Source organism: Pteropus vampyrus, unplaced genomic scaffold (assembly GCF_000151845.1).
Source record: "Pteropus vampyrus isolate Shadow unplaced genomic scaffold, Pvam_2.0 Scaffold257, whole genome shotgun sequence".
NCBI lineage: Eukaryota > Metazoa > Chordata > Mammalia > Chiroptera > Pteropodidae > Pteropus > Pteropus vampyrus.
In genome coordinates, this window is record NW_011889038.1 from 934,447 (window position 1) to 957,612 (window position 23,166).

The window sequence follows — 23,166 nt, forward strand, 5'->3', positions numbered from 1 at the left end:
TCTCTCTCTCTGTCTCTCTGTCCCTCTGCCCCTCTCCGTCCCCGTCTCTCTCCAGCCCCACCCTGGCCCCCACCCCGGCCCCCACCCCAGTCAGCCCTGGCTGAGTCAGTGTCTCCACGCTAAGCTCTTCCCTGCGTTGTCATAAACAGAGCACTGGAAAAAGTCCTGCCAGGTCCGGACACGCCGGCACGCCCGTGCCCCAAGCCTTTGTTCTGACCCAGCGAGGCCCTCACACGCCGTGCACAGCCCTGCAGGTGGGTCGCGCTCCAGATGGGCAGAGCCTGGCCCAGGGCCATGTGGCAGGGGCACTGTGGGCCGGAGCCCAGGCTCTGTGTCCTGAGCTGGGCTGGCCTTCCAGGAGCTTCCACCCTAGCCCTGCAGCTCTGGGGGAGGCTGGGAGGCCTCTCCTCCAGCCCCAGCTCCCAGCAGCCTCTCTGGTTGGGGAGGCCAGCCCCGTGCAGCCTGCCCGTGTGAATGCTCCCCAGCCCAGGCTTGCAGCAGAATCAGCAGTTGCCTCTGTGTGGAGACACGATGGCACCAGAGCCCCTTCCTCCCCAGGGCCAGCCCATGGCCCCCAGGCACCTGGACCCCCGCCAGGGTGCAGAGCTGGACTGTTGGGTTCAAATTTCTAGCTCTTACTGGCGTGCGACCTAGGCGAGGTGTCAGCCTCCTGCGAGCCTCAGTCTCCCACCTGTGACGTGGGTCAGTAGAACCTGGACGTTTGTGAAAGTGGCCTTGGGAGAAGAGAAATGAATCGCCCAAAAATGGTGGCAGGGGGAGTCGGGCTTGGAGATAGGCTGATGTCCGGGCCGGGCCTCGCACCTTGGAGGCCGAGAGTGGGCGCCTGCCCACCTGCACCCTGTGTCCTGCACGGGAAACCGTAGCCCAGAGCCCTGGACCCCTCGTCCTGGGAATCCTTTGGCAGAACCCCGGTGCGAGTGCGGAGGAGGTAGAGGGCCTTCCTGCCCCCATTCCGAGGAGAGGCTGCATGTCCTGGCGCAGTCTGGGCCCCAGCCTCAGCCCCTGGCATGGGTGGGGAGACTGAGGCCCAGAGGGAGCAGGGCTGTGCCCAAGCTCACAAGTGGGACCTGGGCAGCTGGCCCAGGCGGGGTCTGCACCCCAGACAGTGCCCTCTCCCCGCCCAGGCCCCGCCCCACCCCACCCCATGGCTGTCCCGTCTGTTGAGGCTCTGCCAGGGAAAGTGGAAAATTCCCACCCTGGGTGAGGTCCAGGCAGCCTCCGAGGGGTCACGTGGAAGGATCGGCCGCCACCCAGCCCACAGCACCCAGCTGGTCAAAGGCCCACTGGTCCCCGGGCTTCTGTGCCACTTGCTAGAAGGCCCAGGCCTGGCCACTTGCATGGTCATCTTAGGAACCACCCCCCTCAAGTGCAAGCTGGCCTTCCAGTGGAGTGGACTGAGCCTGGGCCCACCCAGAGTGACCGCAGGCCTCATCCCATCCTGAACCAGGAGCGGGAGGCGTGGCTCTGCCTCTGGGAAAATCTTTCTGACTCTGACATTCGAAGCCCTGATTGTCCATAGTGTCCTGGCTGCCTGGCCCCCGAGCTTCAGGCCCAGGTTGGGTCCCCAGGACGGGGTCGGGTAGGGAGCGACCTGGGCAGACGGGACAAAGACGTGCTTCCCTCGGACACAAGCTTGAGTGCCCGGCCCGGCCCCACCAGCTCCCCCGGGGCTGGCTGGCTTTCGCTCCACCTCCCAGCACCTCGGCCCATGGCTGACCCTCGGCAGATACTTGACGCACGCAGGCTGAACTGTAGCGGGCTGCCAAAGGGCCGCACCCTCACGGCCCCGTGCTGCCCCCGGAAGCAGGTGCTCAGTGACCCTCGGCCCTCAGCTGAACTACAGGACAGTGTCCCAGGAGGAGACAGTCATATCTGAGTTCAAATGTCCACTGTGCCCCTGACCAGGGTGACTCCAAGCAACTCCTGACCCCAATGACAGCCATGCCACCAACGGAAGTCTCGCAGAAGCCACATAGGTCATTTCAAATTTTCTAGTAGCCAATAAAGAAAAGTGAAAATAAGCAGGTGAATGTGGTTTTAGTAACATTTTATTGAGCCAATATATCCAAATATTACCTTTCAACGTGTAATCAATGCAGAGATTATTAGAGATATTTTACTCGCTTTTATCTTTCAAAGTCTTCGAGACCTGAAATCTGTTGTGTATCTTACACTCACGGCTCATCTGCATTTGCACGCTCCATGTTTCAAGCGCTCCCCTGCCAGCCGTGGCTTGTGGCCCCCGGAGTGGACAGCGCAGCCCTCAAGTCCTTGTCTCTGCTAGGGACTAATGTCGTGCCTCGCTGGGCCTGGTCTGCAAGGCCAGGGACAGGGGCCCAGCGCATAGTAGGTGTACAGGACATGGAGTCACTCGTGTTCTCTCCTCCAAGACCCCTGCCAGTGGCTGACTTGGAAGCCCCCAGGCCCGACCCTCTCAGACACCTGGAGGGAAGTTGCTCTGCCACGTCCTGTTGCTGAGCCTCTACTGCGTGCAGCTGGCGGGCTCGGGGCTTGTTCCCCACGGAAATCTCGCCCAGAAAGCAAACCGGAGCAGAGACAGCAGCCCGAGCGGCCATGTGAGCCAGGATTAGGGGTGGCCCCTATGCCCGGTCATGTCCGAGCGGCACATGACCAGCAGGACTCAGCGTTCCATGGCCGCTCGGGGTGGGGGGCCAGCGCCCCGTGCAGGTGGGTCCCAGGGGCCCGGGAGGGGGTGGGGCAGTGCCTGGAGGGCAGTCCCTTTCCTGCTCAGAACCTTCCAGGCCGCCACGGCACTCACACACCTTGGGTGCCCAGCACCCCAGCCCTGCCCCCGCCTCCAGCCTCCAGTTTACCCTCAATGCGATGCTCCTGCAGTTTCTGGAATATGCCATTTCCTTTCTGGCCTCCAGGTCTTGGCTGTCGCTTTCCCCCAGAACCCCCTTCCCTGAGCTCACCTCCAGACCACTCTGGGTCACTCTGACCCACCCTCAGGTCTCGACTTGCCCACCGCCCTGCCAAGGAAGCACTCCCCAACAGTCCTGATGCGGTACAGGGCCTGGCGGGACTGCCCGATCCTGTTCAGTGTCCCAGGGGCCCTGACTTTCTAATGAGCATCCCTAGAACGCAAGGTTCACCCCCAACTCTTATGTCCCTCCCACCCCCTGCCCTCTCCCACCCATGGCAGGAGACGGCTGAGTTGGGGACACATTCACCACCGCCACCAAGCCCATTTCCAGTTGACAGAAAGACAGGTCAGGAGGGGCCGGGCCACAATTCTCGTTCAATAGATGAAGAAATAGGCCTGGGGCAGGTTCGGGTGGCCAGAGGCTGGAGGCCACCAGGCATGAGGAGTGACCATGAAGGTACAGGTGGCCCAGTGTGGGCCTCAACTCCCTGAAGGGAGCACAGCAACTGGCACCTGGAGCACCCGGGGCAAGGCCAGCACAGGGTCATGACAAGAAAGATCTAGCTTAGATGGGGTAGTGAGTTCCCCGCCCCTGGAGGCATAGAAGCGACGGCACCAGGTGCTGGGAAAGAGATCGAAACTTTGCACAGAGGTTGATTTGCCTCTTTAAGGGGCTTCCCTTCAGCTCTCCAGATTTGAGCATGGCCCAAGGTCATAGGCAAGGCCTGAAGGGGGCCGTCCTACCCACCCAGGCCATTCCCCCTCTCGGGGCCAATCATTAATTGGCATCGCTTGAGTGGCTGCTCCCACGAGTGCCCCCGGCTGCCTGCCAGCTCAGGGCCGGGCTCCCATCCTGCGCCCAGGGCACCCGCATGCCCCTGACAGGGGCCACTTCCTGCTTGTGACTCCCAGCGGCCGAGCCCTGGGAGGAACAAGGTACCTGCTCAGACCACCATCGTGGCACCCAGGGGGACTCCTGCTCCCCAGCAGCCAGGGCCCTCCTGGGTGAAGGTGACAAGCGGGAGACCTCCACCTGGGCTTTGGAGAGCCCACCCCGCCGGGGCAGAGGCCCAGGAGAACCCGAAGCAGGTGCTCAGCTGGCCTGGGGCTGAGACGCCCGGAGATGAGGCACTGCGGTGTGACTAGGCCCGGCTGTGGGCAAGAGGCAGCCAGGCAGGGGTGAAAAGGTGTTGCCCCCGAGGGAAGTCAGATGTGACTCAGCAGAGCAGAGGGGACAGTCCCCGGCCAGAAGCAGCAGGAGCAAAGTCCCAGAGGAGGGACGGCGAGGAGGAGGCATCGGCCACGGCCGAGGCCCCAGGCTGGAGAAGGAACGGAGGGAGGCAGCGGTGACGTGTGCGGGACCGACTCGCACTCCGAGCTGAGGAGTTAACTTTATCCTGGGCGACGCGGAGCTACCGCAGGTTTTAGGGGACGGGAGCAACCCGGCATGGCCGGGACTGGGTGGGGACAAAAGGAGGCGCTGCCAGCGGCCAGGGGAGGATCGGAGAGGCCTGCCCTGCAGTGGCCGCGGGCAGAGCGCAGGAGTGGACAAGGGGGTGACACCAGGTCTCTGGTGGAGAGTGGGAGGGGGCTGGGCGCGGGAGATTCAAGCAACGAGATGCTGAGTGTGTCGAGCCAGAGGTTCCCGTGGGTCAGCCTTGCTGAGCATGCCACGGAGCGGCCATGCTGGTCTTGGCCCTGGGGGGCAGCTGACTGGAGCGGGGCTGAGAAGGAGCAGCCGGAGACGCAAGAAGAAGCCCAGGCTAGGAAGAGGAGGTCGCTCAGCCACACGAAGGTCACTAATGGCCTGGGCACTGACGGTGGGAGGGAGAGAAGGCGGGGGAAGGGGACAGTGGGTGTGGACAGCTCTGTCAAAAAGTTTGCCTCTGAAAAGCTCATGAAAGCGAGGACAGGCTCCCCAGAAGCAAAGCCCAAGACCCTGATGTCGACGGAGCCCAGGGCACGGGGAGCACCCGGAGCAGCCCCACCTCGAGGCAGGGGTGGCCTCAGTGACCGCCCCCGGCCCCGTGCAGTCAGTCCTTGGCTGTGGCTGCACCTCCCTGCGGGCAGAGCCGTGGACCCTCCCGGGCTTCAAGAAGGAACAGGGTGAGCTGATAACCGCCATCCTCACAGCCCCGGGCTATGACGCTCAGCAAAGGTGAGCTGCACTGGGCACTGACGGTGTCCACTGTGGGGGCAGGTCACTGGTGGGGGCCAACGCCACAGGCTTTGGATGGTCCCAGGAGGCCAGCATGTACTGGGGTACTGATGGCGAATCCCCCCGCCTGGAGCCCAGCCTCCCGCACTGCCTGAGTCTCACGGTCCCACATAAAGTCCAAGCTCCCACCCCTCTGCCAGGCCCAGCACCGTTCCCACTGCCTGTCTCTCTTTGCACAGTGAGGCCACGAGGATTTCTAGAAAGGAGACTTTGATCAGAACCCAGCTCCGCCGTCTAAGCCGTGTGGCTGCGGGCCGCCTCACAGCTCCCCGGACCTCAGTGCCGCCCTGTGCAGTGGGGACGCTCACAGCTGCCTCAGGGCCCGGAGTCTCAGGGCTGAGGGGCCAGGCAGGCAGGTGGGCCCCTGGCACAAACCAGGCCCGGGGCCGACACCCTGCCAGCTGCCTGGATGGGCGGGCAGCCCCACCTCCCCAGCTGGCACCTGGAGGGAGGAGCCGCACTTGGGTGGTGGGGCCCCAGGGTGGCCGTGCCAGGTGCCACCCACAGGCTGTTCACCGCAAAGGGGCCCCTGGGGGCTTTTCCCTGTGCCACCCTCAGCCCCACGCCAGGCGTTCCAAGCCCCGCAGAGCTCAGGCTCTGGCCTGGGTCCCGGCAGCTGTGGCTCCTCGGCTCTCTGGGACCGGAAGGACATGCTGTGCCCACACGCTCAGAGGCCCACCTGTGCCCGTAGGCTGGAGTCTAAAATAACAGGGCACCCCCTGCCTGCCCGGTACTGCACCCCGACTTATCACTCTCCTCCATCTGACCCTCGCAAGGGCCTGGAGGGGCGGGTTGTGTGACTCACCTCACCATCACTCAACAGCCATTTACTGAGCACCTACTGCACGCAGGCCCTGGGAGAAGCGCGCGGACCTGCTCACGCAGAGCTCATGTTATAAATGGGGAAACTGAGGCCCTGAGCAGCCCGAGCGCCACGCCCAAGCTCACACAGCTGGATTCAAGGCCAGGTCAGACCCCGGAAGATGCACTTTTCCCTTGAAGCCCCTCCTTGGGCCTCGGTCTCCTTGCCTATAAAATGGGCACGATGGAGCCTCCCCAGAGCCATGAGGACATGGGGACGTGGCTTGCGGCCTGGGGACAGCACGCAGTGTGGGGAGGCACGGCCAGCAGAGGCCTTGCCACTCTGCCTGATGTGCTACGGTGGCTGCCGCCACCCATGGCATTGGAGGCACACCCCTCGCCCCGTCCCGACCGCACCTGCGCACCCCACGCACCCGCCTCCAGCTTTCGCGCTCCTCCGTGCTCCCACACGGGTCGTGTCATAGCATCCCTCACGCAGCTGCCATCCCCTCTGCCTGGAACCTCTGCCACTCGCGGGATTATGGCAACATTTATACAGAACTTCCTGTGGGCCGGGCACCACTTCCTGTGGGCCAGGCATCGAGCCCCCCAACAGCCCCATGCAGAAACCACTACTGTCATCCCATTTCCAGATACAGCTTGGAGACACAGAGGGACAAAGGTCCTGGGCACATACAGCAGCTCAGCAGTAGGGCGTGCGCCTCTAATCTGCACCATACTGGACACCACCAGCCTGCCCAGCTCACGTCCACACCAAGATGACATCCCCTGGCCCCACAGCCCAGAGCAATGACTCTCATCCACCCACACAGGCTGGTTCCCATTGACACCTCCCTTGTTCCAGACTCGGCAGAGTCCCAGAGGGCCAGGCCAGGTCTGGGTGTCCCTGGGTTCCCAGGTACCCAACCCCCAGGGCACAGACCAGCTGTGTGGAAATGCTCTGGCAAAAACATTGGTCAGTGAAGGCGGCACAGAACAGAGAGCGTGGGAGGCCTGGCCCAGCCCGGCCTTTGGTGGGTGGGCAGGAGGCCAGGCCCCTAGGCACCAGGAGCCCAGATGGCATGGTCCCCACAAGCCCAGAGGCGCCCTTACCTACTCGGAGCTCTTGCCCGAAGACAGTCTTCTCACCGAGGGCAGAGCAGTTCCAGCGTCCGAAGCGGAACTGGTACTGGCACTCGTTGATGCCCATCTGCGCCCCCTCCCCGATCACGATGATGGCATCGGGCCGGCTCTGGCAGATGGCGCGCTGCCGCGGGGCCAGACCAGGAATCTTGTTGCAGATGATGTTGGCTCCCAGGGCCACGACAGACGACAGCGCTCTGCGAAGAGAGACAAGACACCGAGAGGTGAGCTGGCTGGGCGGGTCCTCTGCCCTCGGCCTCTCGGGAAGCGAGTATCTTCCAGGCATCCACCACGTGCCAAGTTCTGCCCACCAGGGGTCACTTTCCACTGACCCACACATGTGACCCTAGCTTGAAAACGCACACACACCTGTGGCCTCTCGACCTTGAAATCGCAAGAACCACAGGATTGCAAGACATGAAACCACAAGTCCCACGAATCAAGTGTAATCTGGGGAATTGCAAGTCCCGTGAATGCAAGAACCATGGCTCTTCATGCCTCTGAATCAGAAACACAGACCGTTCCGGGATTCGACAGCCATCAACTCAGGACTGTGCGCATCTGACCCCAGCAGCAAAACCCCACTCCCATCACCGGAGACCTGGCTCCCTGGGGGGCATCTGGCCAGGCTGGCTGCCGAGTGGGTGGCCAGGCTGCGAGCCAAGCCCACTGGGTCCTGGCTCCAGCTAAAGCTTGTGACTGACCTCAGGAAGGCACTCTGCCTCCCTGTGCCTCAGTTTTATAGCTGTGAAATGGGGGTGTAAAACACCTCTCTCCATCATCACCACCATGACACAGGCTCAGAGCAGAGAGGGGGGCTGCACACGTAGGGAACTGCTGTTATTGTTCACTCATTTCCGGATGGCAGGGGTACCCAGAGGAGGAAACAGGTCCTGACATGAATTGAGCACCTACTGTGCGCTGGGCTCAGCAGGCAGGGAGCTTTACGACAGCATTCGTCCTCAGAACAGTGCCCTGAAGGTGTCTTTTAATTAATCTCCTGGCACTTAGTACAAACACAGCCTTGTCCAATCACCCCCTCCACCAAGTTCCAAGATATTATCACCATCCCGAAAAGAAAACCCATGCCCCTTAGCACTCAGTCCTCAATCTCTCCTCCCCGGCCCCCCGACCACTGACCTGTTCTGTCTCCATGGACTTGCCTATGCTGGACTTCTCATATAGACAGAATCACACAACACGGGACCTTTCGTGTCTGGCTGCTTTCACTTAGTGTGATGTCTGCCAGGTTCATCCACGCTGCAGCACGTGTCAGTACTTCGTTCTTTTTTAAGGCTGAATACTATTCCACTGTCTGGAGAAACCACATTCTGCCCATCCACTTATCCGTGATGGACATTCGGGTTGTTTCTGGCTGCTGTGAACGGTGCTGCTAAGAACATGTGTGGACACGATTGTGTTTGAATCCCTGTTTTCAGTTCTTCGGGGCATGTATCTAGGAGTGGAATTGCTGGGTCACGTGGCAGTTTGTTTAGCTTTTTGAGGCACCGCCATCTGTTTTCCACAGAAGCGGTGCCAGTTGGTTGGAAGCACCTGGACGAGAAGGGACAGCAAGCTGGAAGGAGGCGAGGACTATGGGCACAGGCTGGGTTTCCAAACGGCACCTGGCTTCCCAACCACAGGCTGGCCTGCTCGGTGAGGGGCCAGGGCGGGAGCAGGGGAGACGACGAGGGGCTCCCCAAAGCTGACGCCCATGGCCCTGGCCCCTGCATGGGGAGTCGCCGCCTTCTACTCATCCCCTGCCAGCCCCTTTCTTAAGAGAAACAAGCCAGTGTTTTTCCAGGGTGGCCGAGCACCCACAGCCAGCTGGGAAAGTCCCCGTGTGGTGCGAGCCCACAGCATACGCTGTGACCAGGATGCCCGACCGACACTCAATCCCCACGGCCCGCCCGCCCTGCCCGCTAATCTGCCCAGGACCCCCCAGGTCTCCCACGGGCACAATGGGCAGGAACTTGGAGGCTGGCATGGAGGAAAAGCATCTGGGCGGGTGGGGCTGGGAGCGGGCTGGAATCTGGGGAATTCAGCCCAGAGTAATTGTAGATGCGCAGAAAACCGACCCGGGGAAATGAGATGGATGGGAACCCTGCCGGGCACCAGACTCCAGGCCACAGGTCAGCGCCCGCTTTGGTCCTGGACCCTACACGCACGCGGTCCGTTCCCGCGGGCTCGGGCTGCAGAGCCCCACTGCCCGGGGCAAGAACCCCAGCTGGGGGCAGCAACTTGGACAAACAGGGTCTGACTGGGGCGATGGCAGTGGGACCTGGAGCAGAGGTTGGGGGATGAAACATCATTGCAGCCCTGGTCCCCCACCTCCAGCCGGCTACCCCAGCCCCGGTGCCGGCACCCAGACATGACTACGTGACTCCCCTGCTCGAAGCCACAGCTCCCCAGGCTTCTTTGCCTAGAAGTGGAGGCCCCTTGGGATCTGGCCTCTGACGACCCCTGCCACCTTTGCTTGGGCTGGTCCCTCTGCCATTCTCCCTCCCTTTCTCTGTCTGACAAAAGCTGCTTCCCTTCCAGGGCCAAGTACAAGCCCCACGGGGATCAAACCCTCTGCCCTAGGCACCGAGGACCTGCGGTGAAGTGGGCACCAGTACTAACCTCACCTCCGGCCTCACGGTCATTGTCTCCATGCCCGGCTTCCCCACCAGACCTCGGACACCTCGAGGGCAGTGCCCAGTCTGAGCTGACTCTGGGGCCTCGGGGGCTGGCCCACGCCGCCGTACGGGAGTGTCTGCGCAACCGATGAATTAATGAACAAATGAGTAAGTGTTCAAGGGTCATGCCTGAAAGAGTCCCTACAGCTCAAGCACAAGAAGACGACCCAATTCGACAATGGATAAAGGACTCGAATAGACATTTCTCCAAAGAAGACGTGCAAATAGCCAGGGAGAAGGTGAAAAGAGGGGAGGCTGGGACCCTCACGCACGGCTGGTGGCAACGTAAAGGGGTGCAGCCCGTGTGGAGAGGTTGGGAAGTTCTTCAGAAAGTTAAACGTCGAATGGCCGCAGGACCCAGCAACTCCACTCCTTGGTATGTATCCGAAGGAACCGAGGATAGGCGTTCAAACAAAAACGTGAACACACGTGTTTTGGCATCAGGGTTCACCATCACCAAAAGGAGGAAACAACACAAAAGTCCATCGACGGATGAATGAATAAACAGAATGTGGTCCATCCAGACAGTGGAATACTATTCAGCCCTGAAAAAGGAACGAAGTCCAGATCCCCGCGACTTGGAGAAACCCCCAAAACACGACGCCAAGTGAAAGAATCCAGATGCAAAAAACCACATACTGTATGAAATGCCCCGCGAAGGCAGAGACAGGAAGTAGACCGGTGGGTGCTGGGGGGCGGGCGGGGGCTGGGGGAGCAGTTGGAGGAGGGAGATGGGGGAGGGGGAGTGCCTGCTTAATGGGCGTGGAATCTCCATCTGGGGCGAGGAAGTTCTGGAACTAGATCAGGGTGGCGGTTACACAACACTGTGAATGTGCTAAATGACACTGACTTTAAACCAGTTGTGGCAAATTTTATGTTATGTGTATTTTCACCACAATTTTAAAAAATTCTGTCTACGCACAGGACTTCTACGCCCTGGCTGTAGGGGTTTGGGGGAAGGAGAGGCGCCCTGCCCAGTTGACACCCCGCTTGTACTCGCCGTATACTTCCCGGGAGTGGGGGGCTGATGAGGTAGGGGAACAAGAGCCCCCAGAATGCCAGTGTGTGGGGTACAGGTGAAATACGGGCATGAGGAACAAGTCGCACTGTTCCTCATCTGGGGAGCATAAATGATCAGATACGTACGGTTCATAGTTCAGAAATAATTTCAAAATCGTCTTCCTTAGGATGCGGGGACCTTCCCCCTGAGGATATTAAATTCTCCCCACTCTGAACACCAGCCTTGGACAACCGGCCTCCGCGGGGCCTTGGTCCTCCCTGGAAAGGTAGCGCTGCTATCCCCATGTTAGACATGTGCAGACTGGAGCTCAGAGAGGCTGGGGAACCCGCCCAAGGCCACACGGCCAGGCTCGGAGCCCCGTCTCTCGCTTCCAGAAGTCAGGGGAGGCAGCGCTGAGGCTCAGAGTGTGGCACACAGTAGGTGCACAACAAATACTCTTCATTCTCAGAACCCAGCTTACATCATTCCCCTGCTTACAATCCTCCAGGTCACCCTTGAACTCGTCCAGGTTTACGGACACTTCTACTGCTGGCGATTGAGGTCGGAACGGTGGTGTCTCCCGCCTTGTCCTCCCCTCCCCCACAGCCTGCACACGCCCGGCCCCGCCGCGCCCCAGGACTTGCCCACGCTCTTCCTTCCGCCTGGAGGGGAGGGGGCTGCTGATATGGGCGACCAGCTCGGCCCTCATTAGAAAACCATCCGAGTGGGGAAAGGGATAAAAATATCGAACTAAATAACTGGTGCTCTGGAGGACGGGAGGTGGGTGGGCGCAGGCAGCATCCTGGGATAATTGGCAGTTTGGGGGGGAGGGCTTGCTATGGCGCTCTCATCAAGCCGCCCCGCGGCGGTGGGGGGGCCCGCCTCTCACCCCAGAGTGGGAAGAGCCTCTGGGCAGCTTCCTGGCCCGCAGCTGCCCGCCCAGGTGCCCGGGGAGAGGCTGGCAGGGAGGTTCTGAGGGGCGGGGTGCTCGTGTTTCAGCCACGGAGTTTTTCCACGGGAAATTCGGCTTGGGGCTCACCCCTCCCCCTCCCCGCGCTGTTCAGGGGCCTCAGGACACAGGCAAAATGCCAGGAAGAGCAAGCAAAGCTGAAAATCTGGGGACTCCCCTCACCCCCGGCCGGGGCCAGTCCCCAGCGGGGAGCTCGGAGAAGGGGTTTCGGGCCCTGCAGACAAGAAGCTCCCGCCTCGTCCCCGGGGACTGTGGACAGGGCCTCTGGTCTCAGACCAGTAGAGGGCCTGGCACCGGGTTCGCACCGGGCATCGAGGGAGGAGGGGGCTGCCACTGGACAACAGGAAGATGGAAAGGTCTTCTGCCAGAGCCGTCCCAAGGGGACAAGGGCGTTCCAGTCACCTGAGGGGCGAGGTGACCACTGCCAGGTGACGGACGGGTGCGGAAGCGGGTGCCGCCTCTGCTGTGGCCTTAGCCAGGTACCAGCCTACCCAGCTGGCAGCCCTGTGGAGCAGGGGTGAGGAACATGAGCTTGGCTGGAACCCTGGCTCTGCCTCTCAGCTGGGAGACCTCAGGCAAGCTTCACCTTTCTGTGCCTCAGTTTCCCCATCTGTGACATGGGAGCAATAACGGGCCCGATACGTCAGACTGCCGTCGGGAGGGCATGATGTGAAGGACAGAGCACTTTCAGCTGGCCTGTGGTGACAGGTCATTGGTGGCGGCCTTTATTAGCCTCTGTGATCTGAGACTGGGGCCCATTACTGACCCTCATTCATTGAGCCCCCAAGACCCAGCTCCCTGAGGGGATCAGGGACCAGCGGTGTCCATCAGGGGGACCAGTGCTTACGCTGGCAGTTCCCCACCCCCATGGCTTCACTCCTGGATCCGCTCTGCCCTCGGCCCAGCCTTTCACTTCCATGCCTAGACGCCCGAGGGAGACGAAGACATGCGTGCATGTCCCCAGCACAGACTGGGAACAACCGCCCAGGTGTCCGTCCCAGGACAGTGACAAATTACGGACGTTCACACAGTGGGAGCCACAGCAGCGGGGAAGAAAGAGTCAGCTGGCGACACACGTCCACGAGCAAAACCGCCCTTCAAGGCAGAAGTCACGAGAGTCACCCGCGGGTGGGAGGCACTCACGGGAGCGGGCCCGGGGAGCCCGCTGGGTTCCAGAATGTTCTTTATCCTCTGCTGGGCCGTGGTTATACTAGTGTCCACGTGTATAAAAATGCGTCGGACTGTCCTCTTAAGGTTCCTGTACTTACTTTATGTAAGTTTTACCTCAACAAAGAAGTCAAAGTTTATGACACAGAAGTTTACAGGGCTGGCAGAGTAAGACAAGGATGATAATGCCGAGCTTTCTTACAAAAAAATAAAATAAAGTATGCTTAAGAGATAAAATGTGAACATAAAGTCTTTGCCGTGTGCCTTGCCTGCGTGCGCCTGGGCCTGTGGGGGTCTACGGTGGGCTGGGCCGGACGCCCCTTCCAGGCAGAGCTGGAGTGCAGCCTAAACCCGGGCTCAGACACCCCAGGATCAAAAGGCATCCCCAGCCTGGTCCTCTGCGGGCTGCCCATCCGCCAGCCTGTCCGCGCCAGGCCCTCGGCCTCTGTGAACCCAAATACAGGAGACGGGCTGTTTAGCAACTGCCAAGGCAGTGAGAAGGGGGACAGGAGGCCCTGGGGGCTGCAGGGGTCGGGGGGGCCTTCACGGGTGGGGCTGTGACAGGAAGTGCCCTCCTGTCTCAGCCTGTGCCCCGTTGGGCACTCAGGACCAGCGTGCACAGCTGCCCAGCTGCTGACCGCCCCTCCGTCCCGAGAAGCTGGGCCCACCAGTGAGGCCAGGCCCTCCCAGGGCTGCCTGAGGCTCGGAGGGGACAGAGCACTGGCTAAGGCCTACATTAGGCCAAGCCCCACCCATGCCACGGCCCAGCCTGGGTGGGTCCTCGGCGCAGCCTCCTTGCTCCGACACCCTTGGGGGAGCAACATCAGAGTGGGCTTCCAGTCGGAGACCCGGAGGGTCGGAGGGGCCGGACTTGGGAGCCAGTGTCTCACCACGGCCGGGACGAGACCCACCCTGTCACCCCCGTCTACGTGTGAACACCCCTCTTCCTCTCGGGACGTACCTGCCCCCCGAAGCCAGGAGTTTAACCTAAATCCCCAGGCTCTTCAGAGTTCTCAGGGGTCAAGGCAGAGTGAGCACCAACGTTCTGAGCTAAGAGGTCCCCTCAGCGGGGAGGCAATTCTGCTTCCTGTTGTCATTATTATTATTCTTTCAGAACAGGGACCAGAGGTCCAGAGAGGTCCAGCCACCTGCCGAGCAGTTCAGGAAGGGACGGAGGGACTCACACCTCTAGCCCCCAGACCGGTCAGTGCCTCAGACAGTTGGGGAAGTAGTCACTTGTCCACCTGAAGAGCCATCCTCCCCCATGAGTCCCTAGGGGCAGAAGGCTACATTTCGGGCTGAGCTGCACTTGGGGGGGGGATCCCCCCGGGGGGTCTTGAAGGAGGCTCCAACTGGCACCAGGCTGGAAGGAGTCCCTCACGCCAGGAGTAGAGTCACGGCCCCTCACCGGACAGGCCGCCCCCAGCCCCCGCTGCTGGCCCCAGGGGCCCAGTCTCGTGCCGTGCTGTGTCTGGCACAGGGTCACCGTAGAACAACTGAACGAACGATGGATGGAGAGTATGGAGCCAGCTCGGACGCATCTAGCGGGGGGCCCTTCCAGGAACAGAGACCCCAGCTTGTGCAGAGGGCGGGACAACGCAGCTGGGGCACCCCCAGTGGGGCTGGGGGCTGGGCAGGCAGGCAGGCTGCTCTCCCCGTTCTCACTTAGACTGTGACAGGTCGATCGATACAAAACCACTTTTATTCCCATGTTACGTATGGTTGAGAAAACGTCAGCTCTCCCTCTGAAGGCCCCGCAGTTTAAGCTGCAGGAGGTGGGAAGGATGACAGGACGACGGGGACAAAGCCACCCCGCAGTGTCCTCAGCAGGGCACTGATCGCCAGCACTGCCAGTGAGGGGACAGAGACAAGTGGTGTCATTGCCAGCACAGGACCACGTGACAGAACAGCCCCTCAGGCCCAGGGGCTTGAGCATTGGATCTATGGCCACAGATGTGGGGGGCCATGTGTCGCAAGGAGGCCCCGGGAGCCAGGCACCGTCACCTCCGCAACTCGTTTCTCCTACAAATTCCCCAACAGATGACCCCACAAACCACAGCCCAGGAGAGAGATGCCCCAGGGGGGAAGAGCGGCCCCACCATCGCAGGGACCCCCAGCGCCTGGCCCCAGCTCCCCTCCGAGCCCTCGCTCTGGACTGGACTCCAGTTCTAAGGCAGCCACCCCCACACTCGGGTTTCTGGATGGTGGCGGCCCCTGCCACGTAGCACCCTCATGAGGGCAGCCCACCCAGTCCTCTCTGCCCTCTGAGGCCACTCTGCCCGGCCCCAGCCTGCTCCTGCCCCGTACCAGCAGGACAGTGGCCTCAGGCCTGAGCCGGCCTCCCAGCCCTGAGCTGTCGGGCTGTGGGCGTCAGTCACGAGATCGGTCACAGACACAGCCTTGTCTCCCACATCACTCTGGGTTCTGTCCCACGCTTTTGCCGCAGGGTCCACCTCCCCAAGACGTGCCCCCCTCCCAGTCCCACTGCTGTCCCCACCTGCTGTCCCCACTGCAGGGAACCCTCCTCTGGGAGGCCCCGGGGAGCCAGGCTCTGTGCTGGACAGCCTCAGGCTTCTCTTAATGCCACCTGGGCAGGGTCAGTCCACCCTTCCTGCGGTGGGCTCCCCAGGGCGGGGATCACCAATGTTCCCAGCACCCGGCAGGGCCCTGAGCTGGCCTTGGCCGTGAGCCCCCACCGCAGCCCCAGCTCCCTGAGAGGTGGGGACAAGCTGGCCGAGCTGGGCCAGATCCCTAGCCTCCCTCCAAGTCCCCAGCCCTGGCCTCAGCCCCGGCTGCCCAGCAGCCCAGAGCCCCTTCAGCCCACGCTCCCGGCCTGGGGCGCTTTGTAATTCTTCCTTCTCGGGCATCCTCCAGCAAAATATTTGAAGAATGTTCTAATTATCTGCGATCAGCCAGGGAGGCGAGCCTGGGTCCACTTGTCCAGGAAGTAACTCGGCAAATACCTGAGAAGGCAGCACCTGGCCCTCACGCCCACCCAAGGCCACGTCCCGCCAGCCTCTCTGGCAGGTGAGCAGCGTTTGGCCCAGAACGTTCCAGCCACACATGCTGGCTCTGCAGCCCAGCAGGATCTCATGAGGCAGGGTGATGATGGCCTCAGTGTTCCTGCCTGTCGAGTGAGGATAAGAATGTCATCCAGGTATCGGGGTCACTCTGCAGACCCCCCAGGTCACCATCACAGTGCCAGAGCTTGGCACAAGGTGGGTCCCTGAAGCCCTCCTCTGTGGGACGGAACTCGAAGGGAACACAATGGGTCGGAGCTGGATGCAGCTGGCACAAGAGCCTGGTGGCTCCCGGGCCACCTGTCCTTCCTCTGCTCTTTCTTGAATCTGCTCATTGCTTTCCCCCGCTGCAGTTCTAGACCCAGCTCAGTGGAGAGCATGGAGCTTGGGGACATCCCCAGACCTCAGAAAGGCCACTCCAAGTGGCCTCAGTTTTCTCATCTGAAAATAGGGGACAATCAGCCCTCTTTTGGCAAATGGCTTCTCCCTCTACTGTCCTGGGCCCAGTGGGACAATGGCGGGGAGGGGAGCGCATGTGGAGGGCAGGCCTGACCGCAGCCGACCTTGGCCATCTGACCTGTCCCCTCACCTGCCCAGACACAGGGCCTGCGCTCTCACGGGAGGGACAGGCCAGATAGACCAGCTCGATGCAGCCATCTAGGTACCTGAAGCTCTATCCTAACAAGGGTTCTCTGGGGTTAGATTTCTGCTCGGTCGCTGACTCTCACTGGCCCCTCTGAGCCTCAGTTTGCTCATCTGTCCGGTCAGGGAGCAGCCCCAGCTTGCAGGTGGGTCTCCCGCGGGCCGGCTCTCCGCACCATGGCTGCTGCCTGCTGCAGCCTTTCCAGGCCACTGCTCTGCTCAGCTGGCTGCCCGCAGTGTTCCCAGGGAAGAGAGCGGAGCGTCCGCCTGCTCCCTCGCGCCCCCGGCGGGCAGCCGCCAGCCCGCCCGCCCCGCATAGCTGGCATTCCTGGCCTGGCATCCTGGGACCCCACCCTGGAGAGAAACCAGGCAGCCTGGGAGGAAGCAGGCAGTGAGCAGGGGGTCTTGGGCAGGGCTGAGGCCCCCGGAGGCGGGCAAACACAGCCAGGGGTCCTCCTCACCCATGAGCGGGGGGCACAGCGAGCTTGCAGCTAAGGGGGCACAGGGAACGCATGGCTAAGGGGACCCTCCAGCCCCCACATCGCTAAATCTGTGAAATCAGAACCTCACCAGTCACTGTGACCCCAAGCACTGACCTCTCACCTCAGAAACTTCTAGACTTCTGCTGGGCCTTCAGTGCCCATCATGACATGCCTGTGTTCAGGCCACACTGGACCCCGGTAGTTCTCCCTCCAGAGGCACCTGGCCCCCTCAGCAGCCAGGCAAGATTCCAGGCCCAGGTTGGTGCCTCCTCCTCCAAGAAGCCTGCCCGAGCCTCTGCTCTGCCCTGCCAGCACCGCTGCATCGATGCCAGGCCCCTGAGGAGGCCATGGCCACACTTCCTAAGCCTTGTCGTGCTTCGGACCTTCCCGAGGCCTCATCTCTGACCTTTCTCCTGACTTCCCTGGTACCGTCGAGGACACAGCACCCAGGGGCACCACAGTTCCTGAGGCTGCACAGCAAACTGAGTCCCGAGCAGGAATGAGACCCTCAGCCCTGGCCTTGGCCTTGGCCCCGATGCCACAGATCTGTCGGATGCGGGGGCGCCTTGCAGGCCTGGGTGGCCAGGATGCCAACCTGAAACTTCAGGACAGACGGATGGACGGACAGGCAGGCGGAACAGGTGGGAGGAAGCTGGCAGGCCCCGCTGGCCTGTGGCCAGGCTGGGAGTCTGGGCACCTCGTGGGTCAGCCAGGGCCTCAGCCTCCCCGGCTACTCTGGACATGCGCTGAGCGGCAGGTTTAGGGGCCAAGCCCTTACAGGCAATGGACAATGAGCAGTCACCTCTGTGCCAACTGCAGGGCAGGGCCGAGCTCCTGGCCCAGGGACTCAGGCCAGCATCCTGGAGGGTCCCCTTTCCAGGAACAGATAAGGGTGGAGCCTGCCTGAGCCTCGTAGCATCGCAGAGCAGAGTACGCCAAGGCTCATCTCCAGCCAGCCTCCCCGCTCCGCCCCCAGTTCTGTGGTCCTGCCCAAAGCTAGAAACCCCCTCTGGGCCCAAACCCACGGGGCAGAACTCCCTCACCGCCCGCCTCGCTTTTTAAGTAGCCCACTGACCTGGGCTGCTGCTTCTGAGAATCCTTGGGCCACCAGGACCTGCCCAGCCAACCGCCTCGGCTCAGACGCTTGAGGTGCAGGGCACCCTACCCCCTCGCCATCCTGGCTGCGATGGCCTGAACGATGTGGGGAGTTTGCTGGGTCCGGCACCCTCAGAACACCGGCCTGGCTCGGGGCCCCAGGACCTGGCCGGAGGCGGCCTGAGCACAGCCCCTGACTTCCACGCCAGCCCCCACTTAGAGGAGAGGAGCAGTATCTCGCCCAAGGCCACGCAACCACCTGGCAGGGGTTCGGTATCAGAGCCAGGAGCAGGGCCAGGCCCGGGGTCTCTCTCCCACCTCCCGGCTCTGCGGGCCAGGCCGTCTGTCTCCTCAGCATCCTCCCACTGCCCGCGAGCTCCTCCGGCCTCCCCCGCTCCGCCCGCCTCCGCCCCCTGCAGGAATCTCCACCCTGGAAGGAAGCTGGACGGGGAGCCGGGGTCGCTCGGGCTCACACTCACACTCACACTTGGCTGCAAACCCTGGCTCTCCACACCTCTCTGGGAGGGGCTGGGGGACGAGCAGGTGGTGGCTGGCCCCCTGGGGGCAGCAAGAGCCCCCTGCAATGACCACGCCTGGGGTGGAAGCTAGACAATGAGGAGGATTTCCCTAGCGGTGTCATCGCACCTCACACCCTGCCTGGATCCAGGAGGCCCTGGAAAGGAAACAAGGGGCTGCGGATGTGTCCACTCCCCACACTCCGGGCAGCCTGGAGGACAGCCCTGCCCAGCCCAGTCACGTGGCCGGCCAGGTGGGGTCTGAGAAGGACAAGTGGGATCTCTCGGGCAGCTCACGGCCCTCGGCCCAGCACTGGCCCTATGGTCCCAAGACACTGATGACTGCAGCCCCCACCCAGCGTTTCCAGGGCCATTGTCCCTGGGTCCCCATGCCCTAGGTGATGAGCCCAGAGGCCCCGTGTGCTCTGAGCTCCTGGGGACAGTCAGTTGGAGGCTGCTGACTCCCTGCCCAGTGCTCCCACGACACCAGGGTGCCCGGCCAGCCCTGAACTCCCAGCCCTGCCACTCCAGTCCAAGGAACATGACTTGGGCACCCTTCTGGGGCTAGCTGCTTGGCACCCCAGCCTATTCCATGGGGCTGAGGCTCAGGGAGGTCACCTTGTGGACCTAGGCATGCCGGACGCCATGCTCCACCCCCAGGACAGTGCCACCAAGGCAGAGGGATGACCCTGCCAGGCAGGGACAGTTACGTGGTCCATGGGTGTGGCCAAGCGACCATGTCAGCCCTCTGCAGGGCCCGAGGTGGACGGATGGGCCCACAGGACGGGCCCGAGGAAGCTGAGGACAGCAGGGTGATGGGTCTAGCTCCTTCCACGGGGGGGTCGTGTCAGCAGCACCTGGAAATTCCCAGCACTCCCCTCAACAGCGAAGCCACCTGGGGAAGACCTGGGTCGGGGAGTCATCCAGCCCCCCAGCCCACCCCTGTGCCCACCTACGCCCGCCGGGGGCCAGCACACCTGGGGCCTGGAGGCCTCTGCTACCACTGGGCAGGGGGCCCTGACCAAGCTGGTGGGCCCCAGACACATGAGCCGCATTCTGACCCTCCAGCACATGTGAACTGGGCACCAGCTAGGTGCCAGGTGCTGTGCTGGGTGCTCGGCGGGATGGCAGCGGTCGACCTCATGACCACAGGCCTGGCCTTGCGCAGCCTTCCTGCTGACGAAGCTCTTCTCCCGCGCTCTGCCCCCAGCCAGCCCTGCAGATCCTGCCCGTGGGAAACCACCGCTCCCTGCAGCCCCCTCCATCTGAGGCCAGCGACAGGAGCAGCCCCCTCCCGTCTCCTGCTGTCCGTCCCATGCCCAGGGCTTAAAACCTTCCCTCCCGCGGCTCCCAGGCCCGGCCACAGCCCTGCCACCCCTCCGACCTTACCTCTCCACACTCCCCACTCTGACAAGCTGCTACCCACCCCCGGCCCCCGGCCCCCGGCCCCCGGCCCATGCTCACAGACATCCCTCTGCCCAAAACACCATTCTTTAATTCAGCACATTCTTTAGGACCAAGTCAGAGGTTACCTTCCACGAGGGGTCTTCCCAGGTCCATCCTCACTGCAGACGGGTTCGGGGCTGGGGCGTGGGCAGCATAGGGCTTTGTATAAATGACGGGAAAGGAAGGAAGGGTGCCGGCTGGTGACACCTGCGCACACGGCCCATCGTGTTCACCTGGCGCAGGGGCTGCTACGGACGTCGCCGTGTGAGAAGCAGTCTCAGAGAGGTGGGGAGGGCTGGCGGGAAGCGGAGGAGGGGAGCATCCCGAAAGCCTCTACGCCCATCACCCAGATGGAGAAACTGAGGTCTAGAAAAGGGGCTGCCACAAGTCCACAGCACATGACCCCAAACACATGCTGACCCGATAGAGATCACAAGCTGGGGCTACCTCCTCGTGCCTCCCGGTCAACACAATGCTCATCAGCTGGAAGATATGCTTTCTAGACCAGGTGAGGTTACAGGCGGTGAGTTAGAGGGCCATGGAGTTGCCTAGAGGTAGAAACCCACATCAGCAGGACACCAAGAGACAGCATGGACCTGAGAGCCACACAGATGCAGATTCGCATCTGGGTTCAGCCTGCGTGAGAGTGACTTAGAGCATCACTGACCTGCATGCACCCTACTCCACGTGGGTGGTCCTTGCTTAGCCCACCTGTCCTGGCAGCCAGAGAGGAAACAGTCAAATCAGACCCCAGCTGTTGCGCATGGTCAGTCCCGCGAGAGAAGGCCTTTCCAGGAGGACCTGAGTCCTCCAGAAATGGAATGCAAAGCCCTATGGCCCCCAGTTGAGAGCCTGGGGGGCAGATAGTGTGTTTTGGAAAAATTCTCATTCAAAAAGGTTTTTAAATTTGTTTTACCACTTGGGACAGCGAGAGCCTAAGCCTCAGTTTTGAACCCCTGGCACCATGGCAGCACCCGCGCCTGCTACGGGCAGGGTGAGCCCAGACAACACCCACCCTTGTCCCTAGGCTCCTTCCCTGCAGGGGGCCTGGCCATTTGCAGCTCTAGCACGGCACCTCTGGCCTGGGAGGCCCGTGGAGAATGGTGGGGAGCAGGGACAGCCATAGAGTGGGGCACCATCCAGAAATGCAATGGAGGCCCACAGGTGTCATGGGGATGGGATGCCAAGTCCGGCTCTTCCAGACCGTGGCTGATGCTGGGGACCTGCTTGCTGGGCAGGGTGGCGTCCTCCCTGGTCCCGCTCTGGGCAGCTGCGTGGCAGTGACTACTTGGGGTCTGCAGAATTATAGTGTCTTCCACTCACACACTCAGACAGAGGCCTTTGTGGCATCCCCAGGGCCTCAGAGGCCACCTGCTCCAGCCTGAGGCTGGGATCACCTCCTCGAGGCCTCGGCACCCTCATCCATGCAGTGGGCCGACCACACACACGGCCGCTGGAGCAGAGCACCCCGAGTGCTGGCTCCCTTCCAGGCAAGGCCCTTCCCCAGCATCCCTGGCCCTTACTGTTGCATCTGCTTGCATGCCTCTAAGGCTGGAGAGCTCACTGCCTCCCTGCCAAGAGCGGGCCTGGCCTGAGCCTCGGGCTCCCCACTCTGAGGGTGAAGACGCCCTGCGTGAGGAGCAGGACTGGGAGGGGGTCTAGGCAATGGAGCAGCTCGGTGATGAAGACAGGGAGGATGGGGAGAGGGAGGAGGGAGCGCACCTGTGCCCACCCCCACCCTGCTGGCCAGCCCAGGGGGAGGCCCCAGCCCTCACCAGGGAAGGAGGACAAACGCTGGTTTTGTCCTTGGCCAGCGGGCGGCCTGCGCCACACAATGACCCTTTCATCAGGCTGAGGGAGCCCAGGCCTGGGGTTTCATCTGACAAGGGAGGGCGCCCAGCCTCCTGTCTCCTCTCTAGAGGAGTGGGGAGGGGGGTGAGTCCTATCTAAGCTGGACCAAGAGCCACGAAAAATGGAGGCCTCAGGGGAGCCAGCTAAAGCCCCTCCACTGCTCCAGTGGGAGACAGGCCCCGGGGGGCTCGGGGACTGGCCGCAGGCAGCACAGGCCGTTCTGGGTCCCCCCAATCGTGAACTGACCTAGAGCATCTGCGTCCCACAGTCAAGACCTCTATCCCACCCCAGCCCTTGCCCTGCCACCTCCCTTGGGATCTACCCGGAGCATCGGTCCAGACCCCAGCTGGGGTTCTGGGCTCTCCACAGGCTGTGTGAGGCTCTGGGGGACAGGGCTGGAGTGGAGCAGGCAGAGGCAGGGAATGTGACTTGCTAGGCCTGTGTCCACTATGTTCCCAGGGGACCCAATGCAGAAACAAAGAATGTGATATCGGGGCCTCAAAAACTATCTCCCTTCCTGGGGATCTCCTCGCCCCAAGCGCCTCCACCAGCTGCCTGGACCTCCTCTCTCGGTTGGGCCACCACAGGGAGCACTTCCCCTCAGAGGTGGCAGTGGAGCTGGTTCCAGAGCCAGAGGACTGTTCACCTCAGGACCAGGTCTCTCTGCTGAACCCTGGGGTTCGGTCTGCCTTATTCAGCAAGATGCTGTGAGGCTCCCTCCAAAGGAACCTGGGTGAATGGGTCTGACAATGAGGGTTGCTCCTTCTGAGATGCTCTCTCGGGCCGTTTAGTCTGGGCAACTCCTATTCATCCCTCAAAACCCCATCTGGGGGTCGCCTCCTCTGCGAAGCCCTCTGAGACACCCTGAAGAGTTCATCACTTTCCCCTGAACAAACACAGCCATTGGGCGTCCCTCTGTGTCACCGGTAGCCAGCCTCCCTGCTCCTAATAGCTGAGAACGACCCCCTCTCCTGAGCACTTACTGTGTATCACGAACCCAACCGAGACGTCTCTAAATCTGCCTGTCGAATTCTCACACCTGCTCTAGATTTGAGTTCCCATAACTTCTCTGTACAGAGGACACAGCTGAGGTTACAGGATGCACCCAAGCAATAAGAGGAGTGGGGATGGGACCCCTGGATCTGGGTCATCGCTGGGCCCCTTGGCCTCACGAGGACTCAAGGGAAAACTGGCTAGAAAACAGGCCATTCTGCGGGCCTCAATACACAG

At 62.0% G+C, this 23,166-nt stretch overlaps 1 protein-coding gene and 1 long non-coding RNA gene across 2 annotated transcripts in view; one reads left to right on the forward strand and one right to left on the reverse strand.

Moving 5' to 3' along the window:
* The window catches only part of LOC111729346, a 5,044-nt gene extending 2,839 nt beyond the window's left edge, over positions 1-2,205 (forward strand). Inside the window, exons 2-3 of the long non-coding RNA XR_002776196.1 lie at positions 150-254; positions 1,927-2,205. This is a non-coding gene — a long non-coding RNA (uncharacterized LOC111729346). The remainder of the gene's footprint in view (positions 1-149; positions 255-1,926) is intronic.
* WNT7B (Wnt family member 7B) overlaps positions 1-23,166 on the reverse strand; it is a 46,380-nt gene that overhangs the window by 16,715 nt on the left and 6,499 nt on the right. Inside the window, exon 2 of the mRNA XM_011374980.2 lies at positions 7,041-7,267. Within this exon, the coding sequence (XP_011373282.1) occupies positions 7,041-7,267 (227 nt within the window). The remainder of the gene's footprint in view (positions 1-7,040; positions 7,268-23,166) is intronic.